The 17,445-nt window shown below is 39.9% G+C and overlaps 1 protein-coding gene and 1 long non-coding RNA gene across 2 annotated transcripts; one reads left to right on the forward strand and one right to left on the reverse strand.

The window, feature by feature from the left end:
- Positions 1 to 5: 5 nt before the first annotated feature.
- On the forward strand, positions 6 to 5,477 carry LOC143421082 (uncharacterized). The gene is made up of 3 exons (XR_013100832.1): positions 6 to 144; positions 4,226 to 4,317; positions 4,950 to 5,477. It is a non-coding gene; the product is annotated as an uncharacterized LOC143421082 (long non-coding RNA).
- A 2,569-nt stretch (positions 5,478 to 8,046) lies between these two features.
- Positions 8,047 to 11,836, reverse strand: uts2r3 (urotensin-2 receptor 3). Its single transcript, XM_004541200.4, has 2 exons — positions 11,594 to 11,836; positions 8,047 to 10,137 (listed from the first exon to the last, which is right to left on the reverse strand). Exon 2 carries the CDS (start codon positions 10,037 to 10,039, stop codon positions 8,900 to 8,902), a length of 1,140 nt encoding a protein of 379 aa, XP_004541257.1. The 5' UTR covers positions 10,040 to 10,137; positions 11,594 to 11,836; the 3' UTR covers positions 8,047 to 8,899.
- Between the last annotated feature and the right edge of the window lie 5,609 nt (positions 11,837 to 17,445).

Here is a 17,445-nt window from a genome sequence, read left to right on the forward strand (position 1 = left end):
TCAAAAGGGGGAAAAAACAGAAGGTTCAGGTGGGATGCTTCTTCCTCACCTGTCGTGCTACCCTTGGCCAGTGTCTCTTGAGGCGATATCAGAGTTTCCAGTGAAGAGAAAACCCTTGAGATGCCGGACAGGCTTCATGACGAGGTGAGTTTTAGCAGGTGTACTCCTGCTTAATCCACTGAAAAACCTCATAAATGAAAGGACACAGGTTACTGCACTGATTTGTGTTGAAATTCTGTTAGGGTTTCAAATGCGCAAATTTAAACATAGTCAGTCAGTCATCTTTAAATGCGGAATAATTTGTCGGTTAAACTGTGACAGTAAGCCAAATGAATGATGTTCACTCAGTAAATATATGTATGGACTGATCATACATAAGATTAATGTTTGAAGTTTAACACTTACAGCACTATGATAGCAATAATAATAATAATAATAATAATAATAATAATAATAATAATAATAATAATAATAATAATAATAAAGACAATGAAACACATTTGGTGTGGTTTTCCAGTTTTGTATTTCTGTTTAATACTACTTTTTGGTTTCTGCTTTCTGGTTTTATTGATGTTCTGCTGTGTTTCTGTGTCTTTTTCTTTTTTTTCTTTTTTTTGGTATTCTTGTCATGAGTCTTGGTTTCCGTGGTCCACCCTCACCTATGTCCTGTTGTGTAATCAGCCCCAAACACACTGGTGTTTTCTTTATGTACTCTTGTTCAACCCCTTGTTTTAAGTATTTAATCAGCTAATCACATGGCGACAAGTTCAAACCAAGCATCAGATTGGGGAAGAAAATGCTTGTTGATCTCATCTGATCTATTGAGATTTTTCCACACTATCATTTATATGGTTTTCAACAAAAAGACAAAATGAGAAAATATGGAGAGAAATGTGGGTGAAAATGCCTTGTTGATGCCAGAGGTCAGAGGAGACTGGATAGACTGCTTCGACCTGATAGGAGGGCAACAGTAACTCAAATAATCCTCATTACAACTAAGGCAGAGGAGCATCTCTGCATAAGCAACCTGGCAAACCTTGAAGCTGATGAGCTACAGCAGAAGAAGAGCACACTGGGTGCCACTCCTGTCAGTAAAGAACAGGAAACTGAGGCTACAGTTTACACAGGCTCATCAAAACTGGAGCAGAGAAGATTGGAAAAATGCTACCTGGTCTGATGAGCCTTAGTTTCTGCTGTGACATTCATGGTAGGGTCAAAATTTGGCATAAAAAAACATGAAGTCATGGCTCCATCCTGTCTTATATCAACAGTTTAGGTTGCTTAAAAGAATACTTACTGTTTTTTTCTTCTTTTTTTTCTTTTTCTGCTCATTCTGTTGGTTTTTGGTTTTTGCCCTTCTCCCCCGTCCCTCTTCTCAGCTGTTTCTCTTTCCCTCTTTCTTTCTCCCCTTCTTTCCCCCAGTCAAGTCTGTCCCATGTTCAGTAAGTGAAAATAAAATAAACAATAAAAGGTGAATCAAATGGACCATTATGGCAAGGCTGGGATGGTCAATTTGGTAAAGTAAATCCGTTGGGCATCTTTCTTTGCCTTTAGACAACAATTCTGATGGCAAAAGAGCCAAACGGGACAGGCAAAAGAAAAAAAAAAAAAAAGTTTAGGTTGCTTGGTGATATAGTGGTGTGGAGAATATGTTCTCAGCACATTTGGGGGCCCTTGGTACCAATTGATCATCTTTTAAACACCTCAGTCTACACGAGTATTGTTGCTCACTGTGTCCTTCCTTTTATGACCACAGTGTACTCATCATCTAACGTTTGTTTCCAGCAGGATCACACCCCATGAAACAAAGCTCAAATCATCTCAAACTGCTTTCTTGCGTTTGACAATGAGTTCACTGTACTCAAACGGCCTCCACAGTCTCCACAGATGTCAATCCAGTTGAGTAACTTTGGGATGTAGTGGGAAGGGAGTTTTACATCATGGATGCATATCTAGTAAATCTGCAGCAACTATGTGATGTAATCATGTCAACATGGACCGAAATCTCTGAGAAATCAATCTGTGCCACAAAGAATTAAGGTTGCGCTGAAGGAAAACAGGGTCTAACCCAACACTAGCAAAGTGTTTGTCAAACAGTTTATGTTCCTGAATTTGCTGTGTTGCTTTACTTGCTGTATCCTCATGTTTTCTCTGGCTCGCTTTGTTTTTGGACTTTTCTGTTACTATCAAAGCTATTGAAACTTGTGATTTTTTAAAGTTATTCAGCATTCATTGTCCTGCACTTGGGTCCTCTCCAGCTTATCATGATACAAATGTGTTCCTGCTAACATGGACCAGTTTGTGAGTTTTGTAAAGAGACTTAAAATTAAATGTTTCTAAACTGACCCAAGATTAAAAACCCCAAGTCTGCTCTGTAAAGCAAAACAGACCCAGTCTTGCAGAGACCCCATTTGCCCCTATAGGCTAAGCCAGGCAATGGCATCGTGCCTCCTGGCTCTTAAGCTGTGCTGTCTTACTGAGAGTCACTCTGGCAGGTACAGGTGTTCAGTTACTGACCACCCTGGGTTTTCAGAGACAGGGCCAGGAGGTGCAGGTTTCTGTGGAAGGTGAGAACACCTTGCAGGGGGGCAACATGAATCAACAGATTGAACAACTGGCAGCCCTGCTTGTATTTCTGTTGCTCTGTGGTGCAGGGTGCTGAAAATTATCTGCTAAACTCTGCTTTCTTCAGTTTGATCAGGATCAACATGTGTCATGTTTTCATACCAGGAAATTGTTGGTTTGCATTTATCTATTGGGCCTAAGATCATTTTATCATTTTTATGGTAGAGGTCATGGATAGGTTTTGGTGTTTTTATAGTAACTAACATGCTTTTTACTATATGTTTAATTTATTTAACTATATCTTTTAAGTGTGCTGCAGATTTTTTGTTAAATGCAGATTTAGGTAAGGGTAAACTTTACATGCTAAAACTGTTAACTTGTAAAGTTCACTGTTTTAACTGACCGTCAGTCATTATCACCGATAAAAAACAAGCATGTAAGCTTACAAGGGAGGTCAACCTTTGAGCCTTGGAAATTAATCATATTTCTTCACCAGGTGAACAGAGTTTGCTGTGCAGCATTAAGCCATCAGGACAGGAGGTGACCTCACAGCTATAGACTTGATTGCTGAGGTGTGTCATTTAATGAGCCACCCGAGCTGGAAGTTCAGTCAGTGCAAAGACAGACGGGTGGAACAATAAGTTGTGTAACACGGTGCAGCCAAGCCATCATGACTGTAGTGTGATGTTTGTACAGACATGATTAAGTCTTGGTGTAGAACTAGCAAGCCCATTGGAACAGTCTGTTATTGATCCTGAAGATAAAAGATATGCTTTCTTATTTAATAAAATAATAGATATACTCTCGATCGCTGCCTTTTCATCCTCAGTTTTCAACCCGCCTGTCAAACTAAAATAATCAGCCTGGACGACGAGTAGATATTTAGTACTTTTTTATAATGATTTTTATTGTTCAAATTGAACGATGGCGCTTTTCCTTTATTTTCTTACATGGTTTTATTGTTACACTGGTTGATGATCAGACTAGTGTAAAAATTCAGCCTTTTTTCTACTTGCTCTGCCAAGAAGAGGGTGATATCCTTAATATGGTGACTTAAGGCACAAGACTCTGTCTGTGAGCTCACAACGGCCCACACACCTGCAGTTCAAACTTTCTGTTTCCACGGGGCAGCCAATCAGAAAAAAAAGAGAGAGGAGCAAAAGGTTTTGTTCAAGGTGGGCTGAACTGTGAGTCCTGCAAAGTGAATCCAAAATAAACTGTAATACAATTAAAATCCACGGACCTCTGTCTTTCTTTATTTATTGTGACTTTTAAGAATTTTCAAACCATGGAAAAAAGAACCGAGGTGTCTTCTCCAAAGTTAGGTGGGTTTTTTGGGTTGTTTTTTTTAGCTGTGGCAGGCAACTAGGCCTAGGGTGGCCAGGTGTCCCACTTTATGAAGGACTGAACACCATTTTTACTCCTTGTCTCGCTGCCCCACATATTGAGACATCGTCCCACATTTTGGTTGGCTTTTAAGTCAGTACATGCAAGTCTCACCAGAATCAAGTGAGTGCAAGTCAAAAAGAAAGAGATTCATTGAAGCACAGTTACTAAATGTTTTAAGAAAGAATGTTTTTAAGTATGTTAGGAATATTGCAATAAAAATAAATATGTTATATTTCTCTTTTACATCATCTTCTTAATCTTATTCTTTCAGCTGCTTGTTTTAAGGGTCACCACAGCAGATCACCTGCCTCCACACCACCCTTTCCCCAGCATCCTCCTGGGACCCGGGACCCTTTTAATCCGGTATGGAAATCTCATTCTTGAGGCAAGGATTTGTCCCACACAGACAAACTCTTGATCTCACCCTCACTCTGATTTTTTCTTTCACTTCACCTCCAGGTGGCACTCTAATTCTAACAATGACACTTAGAGCTACATTAGCTGGTCTATATGTCACATTTAGATAGTTATCATACTGGTGTTTTACTTTAACCTGTTGGGCCAAATAAATTTACAGTAAGCAAACGTATCCAGCTTGACCTTTATATTTGATTCTGCTGAACACAAGTGTATTTATTTAGTAAATAAATGCTCAGTAAAGCATAATAATTATCACTCTTCTTATCTGAAAAATGTAAAAGATCATTTTTCATATACATTCCTATCCCATAAAACCAAATGCTATAAATTCTTGAAAGTTTTATTTGCCATTTATACACATGCACTAGGTCTTGGTACATAGGAAATCTTGTTCAGAGCTCAGAGCTCAGAGTCAAATAAATACAAATATGTATACAAGTATAAAACAAAGTGCACACTGAGGTAAAGTATATTTTTTAACTGATAAAAATAAGAATGAAACAATATGTGACGTATTTAAACAAGATTAAGAAAAGCTGTAGAAATGTAAAATATCCGTTCCTCACCAACTGCAGGGTTCGCCGTGTCAGAAGTCAGAGGTCAGAGGTCAGCCAAGTCTTGACGCCTGACTCGACTGTTTACAGGCAGTATGCTGTGAGAGGAGAAGCCAGGGGAGCAAGAGACACAGAGAAAACAGAGGGAGCAGGAGCGAGCAGGGCATCCATGCCATATTTACTGCCTTTCCTAGTAAGAGGCAAAGTGTGAACTGTAATGTGCATGTTGGTGGATTTAACCTCCGGCCTTCAAGGCACGCAGGCCTGGGTCTCGCCTGATCCTGGCGGCTGACACAGATATGTGAAATCAGGGGACGTGATGAGGAGAAGGGCGCCTCACGTTGGGCTTCGACTGGGTTGAACAATGAGATACTGTCAGTGCCTATGTTTCAGTTTGCTGTCAAACCAGAAATTACAAGCAGTTTTTTGGGTTTTTTTTTTAATCTTGTGGTTGTGTGTATCACAGGCAGGGTATCATCAACCTGAAAGGGATATCTGCTGTTGTGGTGTTATAAATGTTACAGCTGATAACATGTCATAATACCAACCCCTTTTGTTATAAATAAAATGAGAAACTTACAAAGATAAACATCACATGAGGTGAGGCCATGCAGAGGAATGGAGGTGCAGACAAAGCAAAGTGTAAAGGGGACACAAAGTGATTAAGAGAAGGAAAACAGATGGGCAGATTGAATTTTAGAGGAGGCGGAGTGCAAAGGGAATCTTTCTTGTGTATGTCTGGAGAGAAAGGGAGCCTCTTATACACTTCACAGTGTGAATTTGGCCCGGGGCTGTGGCCTCGTCTCGTCTACACAGCGGGTTGCTTTCCTGAGCGGGCTGCCCAGGGGAGGGGCACCTGCATCAGCCTCAGACAGTGGTCAAGAAGAGAGCCTGATGGGAGGGGGTGAGGGGTGCTGAAATGGAAAGATGCTCTATGGTTCCAGGAAAGTGACATGTGCTGGATTTATGAAATCTTCAGGTAGAACAGAGCGATGCCCTCTGACGAAAATATTTGTCCCCCTTTTTTTCCCCAGTGGTCTCGAGACAATGACACCCTCTGTGGTCTCAGGATGAAATCTAAAGCTTCTGTTGCACGACAGGATAAAAGTTATGATTGGCACAAATCCGCCTCTGCAGCTACCAACACAAAGTTTAAAGATTGGCCGGCCTGCCATCTGAGACAATATTTTCCATCTTATTTCATTGGGTTGACCAAACACAGTGTATTTGAAGTTTATCAAACACTCAGTCATCCCTGCAGATCTGTGGCAGGACTTAATCACCTGATATATGGAGGTTAGAATACATCGACACCTCAAACCTGCCCGCTATGCAGAGTCAGAAAATTGAACAACAAGCCCTGCGTGCTTTAATATCCACACTCCTGTTGAGTGTCTTTTTTGGATACCTTTCATCTTTACACAAGCTACACCCTCCATCTTCTGTCATTTTGGTATGACCCCGGGGGTCCCAAAATCACTGAGTCTCATATTAAGACGCCTTATTTTAAATGTATACTGAGCTGGCGCTTCCTCTGAAAGAAATTCCATTTCAGTGGATAAATGTGGTACTCGGGTCTCAGTTGTCTGTGAACGGTGGATGGATATTGCATTAGCTTTGCAACAGAAGCGCCCCCGTGGTGTGACTGCACAGGGCTCTGAATAATAACTGCAGTGGGAACGTTATGCTGAGAAGTAGCCGTGCCAGGTAAATAGAAACACATGGCAGGCGGCATGAATTACTGGAGAGCTCTACAGCCTGCAGAAATAATGGCATCGCAACGCAGAGACACACACAAGCTCCCTTTGACAAACGCTTTTGGTATGTGTCTCTTCAACCTGTTACTGCTCAAGCAGTAATGAGACACATGACTTCAGAGCTTCTTGTGCAGTCCGGAGGTATTTCTTGAATATATCTACTTCATGTGCAGATAAATAAACCTAAAATTTAAGTTTAGGTTTCATTTTAAACTGCATTATAGCATTAAATCAAATTATCCATTGCCTGCACGCTCCCATTATTAAATCTTCCTCCTTTTTCAGCGGATCGCTTTAGGGATCACTACTGTGAATCATCTGCTTATTAAATGGCAAGAAAAAAATGTTGAGTTGCTAGATATTATAATTTGTATATTATAATAATATTATAATTTGTGAGTTTTACTACTTTGGTCTCCTGAAGTATTTGGTTATTTTTCTAAAATGTTGTCTCAGATTCTCCATGAGCATTAAAATGAAAATGTTTATAACTTATTTCTTGAATTATTTTTATGAGGAGGTATGTCCTCTTAAAGGAAAAGTTAACCACCATCAGCACAGACGCAGACATACTGTAAACTTTAGAAAATAAGTGGAAACACAGTAAAAAAATAAGATTTTATGGCACGTTTTATTTTTGAACTTGTTGTATCAGTTACGCTGAGCCAGTGCTGTTCTGAGTTTCTGTGAGCTTTGATTGATTTGTTTTCAAAACACTCAAATCTACCCTGATATCTGATCTTGTGGCTCGTGTCTGTGTTTTGGCTTCCTCGAGCCTCCCGGTGTTTTCTGAACCCACTGCACAGGCAGAAAATAAGTGGAGAAAGATTGGAGATGGCATGTGTCAATAGCCTCAAGCCAGACTTGAATCAGGGACCATATAATCACATAGTAACTTAAACCCCTTGACCTCAAAGTTCACACCTAACCAGAAAGCTCTGTGTTTCTGACCAGTTACACTCTGCCCCTTTTGTCCTGTTATCCCTTCCCCAACGTTACTCCTGTCTGTCAAACGGCAATATTTGCTCATGTGCGTCAAAGAGCAGCAGGGTCTGCGACACAGTACAGAGCAGCCTTTGAGTCAGACAGACAGAGACAGACCTTTGCAAACGAGAAAGACCTTCAGGACTGGCTGTCATGCTGACACAGACACAAACAAAAGTACGAGTGGAACTCAAGGACTTCTTGACCGTATTGTGCCTTTTCCTTAGCGATCCACATATTTTATACCTGAACTTTCCTGTTGTCTTGACATTTGTTGTTGTTTTTTATATTTTTAGATTTCTGGTGGTGTTGATTACCATTAGTAAAAAGATCCAGTGACACAGTGAATTAAAGAAAGCGTACTCTTTATTCAAGACTATATATTATAACCTATATAAACATCAGTTATAGTCAACACCAGTAGAGAGCATGCAAAGCATCACATGGTTCATAATAAGCCAACACATTTTCAAACCCAACATGCAGGTCAAGATATAATTTTAAAAACAAATTCTCAAAAAAAAAAAGAAGAAATGTCAGAGATTGGGGGGAAAAAACAAAAAGACTTCTGACCCACTAATACATAATTCATTATGTCCACAAACAATAACTCAGAAAAATGTCCCAGCGAGGTCCCGCGCAGACACAACCTATTGTTAAAAAACAAGCGTTTCCTTTGATTGTTCTGAAAATAAGGAGAAGAGCTTCAGGGCTTTACTGGAAATGCTTGTGCATATGCAGCATGTGGTATAAACCCAGGCTCCTAATGATTACTGCACTCTGTTTACTAAATAAAGCTGACGGTTTTGTTCTGGGGTTAAACAAGATGACGCGTGTACACATGTTGCTGTAGTATCATTAGTGACACTGCATACATTTCCCAAAGTTAAAAGAACATTTTAAAAACCAAATTAAATTATGATAATAATAATAATAATTCATTATCAAAGTGACAGTGGAATATTTTGCAGTTACAACTTTAGGTGACACATCTTAAAGACTCAAAGACTCAAAGAAAGAAAGTTAATCTCCTAATAGGAAACATTGTCCTTTTTACAAAGCATTTTTGCAAAGTGCTATCATTTGGGTAATGTTTTTCTACTTCCCTGGGTTGCAGGCTAAGATGAAGTGAATGATCTTTGGTGTCTATTATAAAGCATCCATATACAGTACTTGTATGTGCACATATACATGCACACACTCACATTATGGTCTATTATTATAGTGACACTACTCCAGAGAGCTGCTTTTGCGGCACAGCTGATTTGCTGATGTCAGCAGCTGTCGGTTGCTTTTTCGTTTTCCAGTCAACAGTGTGTAAAAGAATGGATTCACACAAGAGTTTCCGTAAGTCAGACCTGTGAGGATACGATTCACTGTCACCTGTGTGCCCACTGGGACTGTCCGCAGCATGTCAGGCTTGTAGAGAGGCAGCAGCTGCCAGATCCAGAAGGGAAGAAAGCAGGCCCAAAAGGCCAGGACAATCCCCAGGATGAGGAGCAGGACTTTGGGTTTGGGAGCACGAGGAGGACAAGCATTGTTGTTGTCAGTGGCCCAGGCTGGTCGTGTCTGTGACACCCAGTAAAGGCGACCCAGTGTTGCATAAAGTGCTCCAATGGCCAGCCCGGGACCGAGAATGCTAGTGCAGAAAAGCACACTCAGATAGGCTTTGGAGCTCTCCTCATCCCATGCTGGGACGCACAGCTGGCCCTCCTGGTCATCCCCATCTTCCAGGTGCAGTGTGATCATCATGGGCAGGCTGAGAGCCACCGCTAGCCCCCAGGCGAGGCCTACACGCAGCAACTTGGAGGAGTTGGAGGATGAAGTGTGTAGTGGGTCAGCAACAGCCCTGTAACGGTCCAAACTCATGGCGGTGAGAGTAAAGATGGAGGCGTGCATGGTGAGGAGATCCAGGCTCAGCAGGAGGCGGCATCCAAGCTCGCCAAAGGCCCAGCCAGATGCCAGGCTGTCATACACGATGAAAGGTGCGGTGAAAAGGTACAACAGGTCAGCTAGAGCAAGACTCAGCACCTGGAGGTGAAGAGAGGAGGAGGAGGTAGAGGAGGTAGAGGAGGTAGGAGAGCTGGAGTTGGCAAGGCATGATGGTAAAAGGAGTCTTGTCAGGCAGCAGGCTGGTAATGCTCCACATCTTCTCCTGCTTCTTCTCCTGCGCCTCAGAAGGAGGACCAAAGTGTAGAGGTTTCCTGTGATGCCCAGCAAGGAGAGGAGAGAGAGGAAGGAGCAGAAGAGAACTGTGGATGCCAAACTGGGTGATGGAGAGATGGAAGGAGAGGAGGAAGGCACAGAGAAATTGGAGATAAAAGGGGAGGTGTAGGTAGAGGGTGGTGGCAAAGAGCCTGAAAGGTCCATAGTGTGATGTTTTTTGTTTTGTTTTGTTTTTTAAAAAGGAGAAAAAAGCTTTAGAAGGAATAAAGTCAGTGAAATATCAGCTGAGTAAAAACGCAGTTCTAGCAGAGGCAGAAGGGGAATGGATGGGGTCAGGGAAAAAGAAACAGGTGGAGAGGAGAGCAAAACAGTATCTGTTAGATTTTTCAGTATATTATATATATATCCTCTTATTTTTACTCTCTGGTCACTCTCTGGTTTTAGGAGATTTTATTTTCTCTATGTGTGTTAAGAAAAACATAGCTTGTATTTGGATTTTTGAGGGTGCCTCAGTTTGATTTATGCATATTTAAATCATAACAACCAATAAATAAAGTCATATAAACATGCAGAAATGAAAGTGTCAGCTAAAGCAGAACCCTCTCTGGTTGGCACTGATTTTATAGTTTTATACACTGTTAGAAAAAACATCTTAAAAAAAACAGTAATATTCCAGCAGCTGGGGCGCCAAAATAATACCGTAAAATAACAGAAAATAACTTACTCATAAAAATACGGTTATTTCCAGTAATGAAAATGCAGTTTTACAATTCCCCTCTGGCCATCAACAGTAGGTGAAGTGTCTTGCCCAAGAACACAATGACCGAGAGTGTCCGAGCCGGGGCTTGAACCGGCAACCTTCTGATTACAAGGCGAACTGCCAACTCTTGAGCCACAATCGCCCTAAGCTGAGTGATACTGTTGTGGTTTTAGTAAAATAATTGGATTTTCAGAGCAGGAGGTCTCCAAATGAAGACAATGAATCTAGACTGAAACCTCTCGTTCTTTGTCAAGGTCAGCAGTTGGTCAATAATTTAGAGATGGCTTAAATCAGCAGACTCAGCTCTAAATGATTGCATCTTTTCTTTAAATTGTGTGTTATGAATATGGAATACGTACTAGTTTTATTTTCAAGGACAGAAATACATTATCAGACAATTCAAAACTATGAGCTGGTTTGACTGGCGATTTTCTGGAGCAACGTAATCAGCAGTGACATCAAAGCAGACGTGGGGAGCCTGACAGAAACGGGCTGCGTGATTCGCGGTGACCCGGGCGGCACCGGGGTTAAGAGCTACTGTTGAACTCTGGAGGAGCGGCTGAACCCCTGCGGTGCTGCGTGGCTCCACAGGTTACTTGCTCCCTTTAAATAACAGCGATATTAATGACAGGGCCTCACAGATCAGGAAATTTTCCAAAATTTTAAATGCTTTAATTCTCAATTTACCCACAAATTTACCCACAAACAAAATAATTCAAACAATGTGGTTTCAGTGTGTTTAAAGACTGCACTGTCAGCATTTAATTTATGGCACTTAAAATATTTAATCAAGGCCTCAAAGAAAACTTTGAGGAGCCCCGAATTTGGGGAAAACATCATGTAGTAACTCTTTTTTAAAAATAAATAAATAAGGCTACTGTATGTCATTTCTCTAAAGCAAAAACTTTTTGGTTTCTGAAATGCTTTTGAAAGCAGAGAAGCTGCCATCAGTATAGTATTAATCAGAATAATTACTGAGATTTCTTTTAGAAACTTACTTTAGATCAGTTTAGTCCCAGACACTGTAAAATAATATTCCTTTACTTGGTGAAAAAACTCAGTTCCCATTTTGAAAGCTCCCTCTTCTCATGTGTTGTCTTGAAATCCCCTCTGACCTCTTCAGCCATAAATTGAGGTTTTTGGCTGATTAAATGCAGTTATGTGGTGATAATCTTCATCCAAAGCCTGTGAGCTGATCTCCGCTGCCTGTCTCGCTGTCTGTCCACAGCTCAGCCACTGATGTGTCTGACCCAACTGAGTGTGTGTGAGTGGAAAAAAGGGGTGGGATGGGACGCTAAGTGAAGGGAGGGGGTTACCCTACATACTGAATATTAATACAGAATTGTCCTGGTCCAGGGAGACCCCGCAGACTGAATTAGAAGTTTAATTTTTCCCTCATTAGAAGCATAACAATAAAAAAAATAGAGCAGTGATTTATTTTAATCACTCAGTAGTTAACAGTAAATAGTAATGCTTTCAAAAGCTCTGAATTATGACTGACGGTATCCTGTATCCTGAGTGTGCCTCCACTCAGCAGTGCTGAGTAAGGATGTAAGAATTTAAAACAAAGGTATTATTAGTGTCTATATTTTATAGCTGGGTTTGGGGGGGGGGGGGGGGGGGGGGGGGGGGGGGGGGGGTTACCGTAAATTTCATGACTCTCTAATAGTTTCAATACCTTTGAACCAAGCATAAATCTCACTGTGAACTCACTGAAAGGTCTTTCCATGAGAGTTAAGAGTCTGACCATAAATGGTGTCCTAACATCATATTTTGGGAAATAATCACATGGTCTGTAATTCACAGTTATAACAGCTGCTGCATAAAATTTAAAAACCTAACCTACCACTAAAGAGCCATGAAACCTGAATATTTAATATCATAAAGAAGCAGGTTTCTTTATGTTCAGGAAAACACTTTAGTAAGGACATTTATATAAAAAGGCAAAAAAAATGTAGGGAAAAAGCAAAACTGTAAAACGGATGCTAGTGTAAATGTTATTCCTGTTATTACTTCATTGGCCAACGTCTTTTCTGTATTTGTTTTATAAACCCTCGATAAAGAAAGTAATGTCAGGGGCACTCAAATCAAAATGCTTTCCTGTCCAGACATACACACAAAAAATGGACTCAACAAGCACCTAACACGACCTGCACTATTTTATAGGCCAAATGGTCTTCAACGTGGCTCGCTTTGTGAATAAATCTTGACTTCTGCTTCATACGTGGAAAATGTAATCATATATATAAAAAAGACCCTTAAAATTGAGTTAAAATTCTCTGTGGGAATTGCAGCGAGACAGACTGACACAGCAGTGGTATTTGTTGTCATTTTGTGACACACTGCAATAACTAATGCACTTCAACTTACACCCAAAGTCAATACCATACAGCTCGTGTTCCAATGTCTCACACCCCCACGAGGGATTTTTATGATGATTTGGTGTTTAAATTATAGAGGAAATTAATTACCCACTATACTTGCCCGTATCAACATTTTTCCATGTCAGAGCAAAGTTGAACTGGTGCAGACTCACTGAATAAACGGGTCTTTCAGAACTTATAGTTGCATGTTATCCACTGAGTTGTTTTTGGCTTGGCAGTTGTCGAGCCTACAGCTGTGGTTTGCCAGCTTCAAGAGGTTAAGCAGCTTGGTAGTGATTTAGTTGAGGCTGCCCAGTAAAATGTGTATGCTGTGTGGCTCGTGCTGGTGGAGGGGACTCCATGTTGGCTGCTTCATACATGTGAGGACATACATAAGATAGACAGAGACAGGCAGTAAAGACGAAAGGGGGAAGGGGGGGACATACCTATCCCCACGGGGTGTGAGGAATTTGAACAAATACCTGGCACAGACATGCCAAAATAGGGGATTGGGGGGAGAGGGCCATAGAGGCATGTGAAGACCAGGCTCCCTCATACAAGGAGATGGACAGGTATATAAGTTGAGTGGATAGAAATGAGTGCCAAAGTGGCAAGAAAGTTTTATTAAAGGGGCATCAGGTGGCCTGCTCGTATCAGATGTACAGCAGTGTAGAAAGTTGAGTTGAGTTGTCAGATGAGTATGAACAGTGAAACCAGGCGTTTGGGTGCAGATGTTACTCATATTTAACATGGAGCAGGGAGAAGCAGACTGAGAGAGTCTGAGTGCTGCGCTGTTTATTTGTCTTTGTCAGAACACATGTCTGCCCAGACACATTATATAATTTCTAATTAAATTTACCTGAGTGTGTTTTTTCCTATACTTTGACCTAAAGATCTTGTATTTAGTCTCTTTAATATCGAGTATGCAGATAAGATCTAAAGCCCAGAGCTAACCTAACCCCTTTTTTTGTAACTAAAGCTGTATACAATGGGCAGAGCTATGCTGGTTTTGTATTGTGTAATTGTAGAAACATTTTCTTTTATATGTTAAAGAGTTAAATAATGACTGTTATTTTTTAAATCTGACTCTATAACTATAGATTAATTTATAAAGTGACTTTTTTCATTTAAATAAATTATATTTATCTGTTTGACAAGATCACATACAGTCTTTTGTTTGTTTTTGTCAATTAATCACCATATATAACATTAGCTTGTTTGATTGACAGTATTTGGTAAACTGTGATGGGAATGTTTTGACTAAAATGCTAAATCACTTGTAAAAGCTTGATGAAAATTATTTCTCTGCTCATACATTAATGTATTAAATGATTTAGCTCAATGTGATAACACTATCTTAATAAATAAAGTAATTTAATAACTGTCTTATAGATGGATAAAAAAAACTTTAGGGCAGGTACAGATCATAGCTGACAGTGAATGGATTGCATATGGGAGTCTATCCGCTGCACTTGCCTGACATAGTTCATTAAACTAATTGTGTGGCTGTCAAAGAGAAACATTCGCCACCACCTATAACACTCCCAGGTTTCTGGAGGGCTGAGATATCATTAGAGCACACAGTCCCTGGGGTGTTGTTGACTGCAGGATTTTTAAAACAAAAGAAATCTTGATTTACTTTTTTATTAGTCAGTATTATTCTTTATCTTTACAGTACGCCCAATTGTAAGCGTTGCAAGCCTATCCAATCAGGACCTAGTCACAAAATGACAAATACCCTCCACGTAAACACAAACAGCTCCCTAACCTTTTCCTGGCTGTCCTTGCTTTCCTCAGTCATTTCATTAATTAGCCAAACCATTTCTGAGCAAACTGACTAACAAATTGCCTGCCGGTGAGAGTCCTCACGTCGTAGCCTTGATTAAATGGGCGGACATTTGCGTTCATGACAAATGGTTGTTGGACTGGGCTGATTCACAACTTGTGATGAGTTATTGATCCCCACTACGCCCCCCCCCCCCCCCCTCCAAAGCCTGTCTGCTTTGCAGTTACACATCAAATTTCTCCTGTTCCCTCAATACAAACCTCTGTGAGAGCACAGAGCTCAGATAGATACGCTTTTTAACGTACAATTCCCTACTCATCTACTTTTATTAATTAAATACATAAATAAATACATCAGATTTTGTAGATTATGCAGGGCTACTCTTTGTATTAATGACTTCATTTTGTAAAATTACAGAATAACTTCAGCATTTGTCAAGTAGAATTTGAAGAGTTTAATTAACATGTCAGTTTCAAATTTATATTTTTACTTGACGTATACTTAATGTTTTAAATTTCCTAACCTCCTGAGACCCAAACTCTTTCATGGCATGCATTTGTAATTTCTCTTTGCTATTTGGGCTGATTGGGACCTGATGAATGTAAAAACAAAGAATTTGATTTTTTTTTTACCGGATTTTTGTTTCTGAGAAAAATGAGATCCACATATGAGGACACTGGTTTTAAGTTTCGACAGAACAGTGGCAGTATAACGTCCTCGTAAGCGGATATCAGGCCCTTGTAGAGAAAAATTTAGTATTTTGGTCTAGACAACCCAAAATGTGATGTCCACATATGTGGACGGCAGGTCCTAGGAGGCTAAAATAGCATTCAATGCAAACATCATTAAGCTTCTTAATTAATTCCATTATTACATCTGTCTGTCATTGTTTTAATACTATTCTTAAAGCACTTATTCATGTTGGCACGTTCATGTCTTCATCCTATTGCACTCATGGTGTCGCAGCTTAAAAATAAAACACAAACACTTTTATTTACCCTTAAAGTGGAAAAATTACATTTGCAGATGTTTTATTTGTGGCCTTCAACAGTCCCAGTTTCTCCCCCGTCTTAATGAACTGATTGAACAAATTCAAAATAAATCTACTAGAGAATTTTCTAGACAGTCCTTTTTCAGAAGCAGTGCTTTTGTGCATTTGGTCCTATTGAGTATTATACCTGGAACACTATACCCTCACAATTAAGGAGCACAAAATCTCTTAACTCCTTCCCCAGACCTATACAGCAGCAAACTGGATACTCGTGATCTGAGGTGATGTCACCCTAACTCTATTTTTACTGTCTGTTCTTAGTTAAAAATTATGTTAATGTCTTTTTGTGTGAGTTTTCATAAATGTTCTTCAGTGTTTGATGTTTAATATTTAGTTTATATTTAGTCTTCTGGATCTCATATGTGCTTAGATGCCTGCAGATGAAATTATTTCCAAATCAGGCACATTTACATGCTGGATTTTGGTGCTCATAATTTAATGTGAATCATATATTTATTGTTAAAGAAAAAATAAAATTAAACAAACTAATTCAAACTAGATGTTTTTTAACCTTACATACAGGGTATGTAAGATTCCTACACTTACTTTCAGTCACATTTCTTTTGTTCTGTGCCCACAAGAAGATTTAACCTCTCCCGAACTCTTTCATGGCATGCATTTTTAATTTTTCTTTGCTATTTGGGTTGATTGGGACCTGATGAATGTAAAAACAAAGAATTACCAGATTTTTCTTTTTTTTTTTTTTAACCTAAATTTCGTTTTTTTTTAAAAAGGAGATCCACATGTGAGGACATTCGTTTTAAATTTTGATAGAACAGTGGCAGCATAACGTCCTCGTAAGTAGATATCAGGCGCTTGTAGAACAAAATTAAGTATTTTGGTCTAGACAACCCAAAATGTGATGTCCACATATGTGGACGGCAGGTCCTAGGAGGTTAAGCAACACCGCACACTGAATAAGTATTCGCCTAACCCTGGAGTCACAGAGCATTAGATTTGGACATTTTGCAACCATAACAAAATCTGGAACTTGTTGTTACATGACACTGAGCCGGAGTTTGCTCCTCCATCTGCAGAAATCAGATCAGCCTTTCACAGGCACATGTGGAACGTTATCATAGCAGCCAGCCGGGAATTGGACTGTTGCTTTGCAAGCGGGATTGTTTAGTAATGCCATCATATGAGATGTTGTAGGTGTTACAGAGAAAACTCTCAATAACAATCCACATGTTACAGACAATAGCACGTAACTTTAAAAGCATTTCTGTGAAAACAAAAGTGTAAGTAGGGATATTTTCTGTCTGTCTAGCTTCTTTCAAGTCATAAAACACCTAAGGTGTGAAGCTTTTTTCTTTTAGTGTCTGCACAGCTGCTCATTTGAAATCTTCCCCTGTAATTACACTCTCAGAAACCAGGTGTGTGTTGCCCCTGGTCAATTAGCAGCCCTGTAGTCTGATTAGCTAAAAACCAGTTTAGGGTATAAAGCTTTTAAGTCATTTAAAGTGCAGGTTGGTTGATGGATGCAAAAATTGTTTTAATCTGCCCACTGGTGGCTTAGATTCAGTACTGCAACGCCATGCATCCATCCAATAATAATATAACAGGCTATTATGCAACCCTTCAGTGGGAACAAACCAGCATGCTAAAGCAGTATTTGCCTGAGCCTCAGATATGTGGTCGCTCTCCTTC

Source organism: Maylandia zebra, linkage group LG11 (assembly GCF_041146795.1).
Source record: "Maylandia zebra isolate NMK-2024a linkage group LG11, Mzebra_GT3a, whole genome shotgun sequence".
NCBI lineage: Eukaryota > Metazoa > Chordata > Actinopteri > Cichliformes > Cichlidae > Maylandia > Maylandia zebra.